At 51.2% G+C, this 2,989-nt stretch overlaps 1 protein-coding gene across 2 annotated transcripts in view; it reads right to left on the reverse strand.

The window, feature by feature from the left end:
• LOC144704671 (type IV inositol polyphosphate 5-phosphatase 9-like) overlaps positions 1-2,554 on the reverse strand; it is a 3,369-nt gene extending 815 nt beyond the window's left edge. Inside the window, exons 1-6 of one of the 2 annotated variants that reach the window (XM_078577172.1) lie at positions 2,350-2,554; positions 2,098-2,202; positions 1,688-2,015; positions 1,422-1,594; positions 1,218-1,326; positions 908-1,056 (exon numbers count right to left, since the gene is read on the reverse strand). In XM_078577172.1, the coding sequence (XP_078433298.1) occupies positions 908-1,056; positions 1,218-1,326; positions 1,422-1,594; positions 1,688-2,015; positions 2,098-2,202; positions 2,350-2,420 (935 nt within the window). In that variant the 5' untranslated portion in view covers positions 2,421-2,554. Of the gene's footprint in view, positions 1-907; positions 1,057-1,212; positions 1,327-1,421; positions 1,595-1,687; positions 2,016-2,097; positions 2,203-2,349 lie in introns of both variants that reach the window. The other variant, XM_078577173.1, reaches the window with a different exon arrangement.
• Positions 2,555-2,989: the final 435 nt, after the last annotated feature.

A 2,989-nucleotide genomic window follows, 5' to 3' on the forward strand; every position in this document is an offset into this window, starting at 1 on the left:
GTTTAGAGAGAGAGAGAGAGGGAGGGCGAGAGAAAGGGAGGGAGAGAGAGAAAGAGAGAAAGGGAGGAAGAGAGGGAGGGCGAGAGATGGGCGGAGAGAGAGGGAGGGCGAGAGATGGGGGGAGAGAGAGGGAGGAAGAGAGAGATGGAGGGGGAGAGAGGGAGGGCGAGAGAGAAAGAGAGATAGGCAGGGAGAGAGAGGGAGGAAGAGAGAGATGGAGGGAGAGAAAGAAAGAGAGAGAGGGAAGGCGCGCGAGAGAGAAAGATAGGGAGGGCGAGAGAGAGAGAAAGAGAGATAGGGAGGGAGAGAGAGAAAGAGAGAGAGGGAGGAGAGAAAGAAAGGGAGAGAGGGAGAGAGAAAGAGAGACAGCGAGGAGAGTGCGAGAGAGAGAGAGAGAGAGAGAGAGAGAAAGAGAGAGGGAGAGGGAGAAAAAGAGAAAGAGAGAGAGGAAGAGAAAGAGAGAGGTACAGGGAGAAAAAGAGAGAAAGTGAGAGAGAGAAAGAGAGACACGGAGAGGAAGGGGGGAGAGAGAGAGATAGAAAGAGAGATAGAGAAAGAGGGGAGAGAGAGAAAGAAAGGTAGAGAGACAGGGGGAAGAGAAAAAGAGAGGTAAAGAGAGAGATAGAAAGAGAGATAGAGAAAGAGGGGAGAGAGAGAAAGAAAGGTAGAGAGACAGGGGGAAGAGAAAAAGAGAGGTAAAGAGAGAGATAGAAAGAGAGACAGAGAAAGAGGGGGGGAGAGAGAAAGAAAGGTAGCGAGAGAGAGGGGGGCGAGGGAGAGAGAGGTAGCGAGAGAGAAAGAGAGACAGAGAGAAAGAGACGGAGAGAGAAAAAGAGAGGAGAGAGAGAGAAAGAGTGAGAAAAAGAGTGGTAGAGAAAAAGAGGGAGAGAGAGAGAGAGAGGCTCACCATGCAGGTGCACGGGTATTATCTCCCTTGCTTCCCGGGACGCATCCGTAGTATTCATCCGAATTTGGATTATACTTATAAGTCGGAGGAAAGCGGATCGCTCCTTCACTCCACCCTTCCAAAATACCGCCGGACATTTCCGCCAGCAGCTGCAATCGGGTTCAATAAAAATCCCATCTTCAGCCTCTCAGACCAACCACACAGAACTAAACCTCGCGGACGGAGGACGGAGAACAAAATTAACGAAGGCTCTCTTTCTGAATTACACGCCGAGGGAAGGATAGACGACGGATGACAGAACAGACCTCACCTGATCCCTCTGCAACAGCATCGCCCATTCCTTCTTCGCCACCAAGCTTCTCGCCGTGGGCACCGGCAGCGAAACTCTGTAATTCAGATCCCCCAAGAGAATAATCCGGCTGCCATGATAACAAGAATAATCCGAAACAAATTAGACTATAGTTTAATCTACATCGGGCGAAGTGTATGTCTTTATTTGGCCAATGTTTCTCACTCGTGGTCGAGGATTTTCCTTGGCCGCCGGCGGAGGAAGGCGGTGCGAGAGAGGATCTTGGCGGCGTCACGGTTGCGCCGCTGCTCATCCCCGGCGGCGCCGCCAGACGACAGATGACAGCAGACGAAGCAGAAGCTCTTTTTCTGAAGGAAGAAGCTTACGGAGATGGCGCCCTGATAGGGAAAGAAGAACGAGGGGTACCCTGATGAGATTTTAGAGAGAGAGAGAGGAGAAGGAGGGGAAAACGTAAGAGAGGAGATGCTTGCCTTGTTGCCCATGAAGCCCATGGCTCCGCATCCGACGGCGGAGATGCTCAGATGGCGGAGATCCTTCCGCAGGCTTCCTCTCAGCCACACGATAAGAAGGATCCCCACCATCTGCTTGCTGGCCACGCAGAAGAACTCCTCGGCCTGGCCCTCTTTCACGGGGTGGATCTTCTGCCCCGACGACGAGGACGATGATGATGTCGATGATGATGATGATGATGATGATGATCGGTTTAGTGCAGCACTGATGAGGTAGTTCCAGCGAGAGAGAGGATTGGTTGTGGGGCGGATGACGTTAAGGGGGGTCAGGGGAACGGCTTCCTGGAAGCTGAAATTAAAAGAATGTTAGTTTTGGATGATTTTGGTGATGAGAAGAGAGAGAGAGAGAGAGAGAGAGATTGAGGGTGTACCCGAGAACGTAGACGTCGTAGAGTTCCCTGGTGTCGAGCCAGTTGTCTAAGCGGAGGTCGGCGTCTGGGAGGGCGCCGCCGACGTTCCAGGTGCTGACGAACACTCTTACAGAGAAACATCATCGAAAGGAAGTTAGACAGAGAAGAAGAAGAATAAGATTAATAACAAGAAGAGGAAGAACAACAACAAGAACATGAAGATGATGATGAAGAAGACTTTGACATTGGACAAGTCTATGAATTTCTTCTTACTTGTAACCATGGTGAAGCTTGCGCTGAGGCTTCGTCTCCAGCGAGATGGGCGGAGAGCAGCCGTCCTTCATCGCTGAGCGAGAGGAGGGGACCGGTCAGCCGTGGCGGGTTTAATCCCGGATCGATTCCCGGGCATGAGAATTTAGAGCGATAAATTCGACGACCGCTGCCGGTTTTCGACCCCGTTCAGAAGAGAAAACCCGCGGGTATCCGCCTATGTCGGCTTATATAGAAAGCGATGGCTAAATACATAGAGAGAGAGAGAGAGCGAGACAGAGAGGAGATAGCGAGAGACGAGAGAGAGAGAGAGAGCGAGAGAGAGAGAGCGAGAGAATAAGTGCGAGTCAGGGATAGGAGAGAGAGAGATAGTGAGAGGGGAGAGAATAATGACGAGAAGAGAGCGAGACAGAGTCAAAGAGAGAGGAGAGAGAGGAAAGAGGGCGAGACGGAGAGAGAGAGAGAGAGAGATGACATAGAGAGAGAAGAGATAAAGAGAGACTGGAGAGAGATAAAGAGGAAGGCCGCGGACTCTCGATGACGCTGTGGATAATTCCAGTGAAGGGCGGAGATAGAATTGTTAGGGTGATTAGCAATTTAGCATTGTTTCTTACATGTATCAACTCTAACGAAGTGGGCCCAT

The sequence above is a fragment of the Wolffia australiana genome, chromosome 6, assembly GCF_029677425.1.
Source record: "Wolffia australiana isolate 7733 chromosome 6, ASM2967742v1".
NCBI lineage: Eukaryota > Viridiplantae > Streptophyta > Magnoliopsida > Alismatales > Araceae > Wolffia > Wolffia australiana.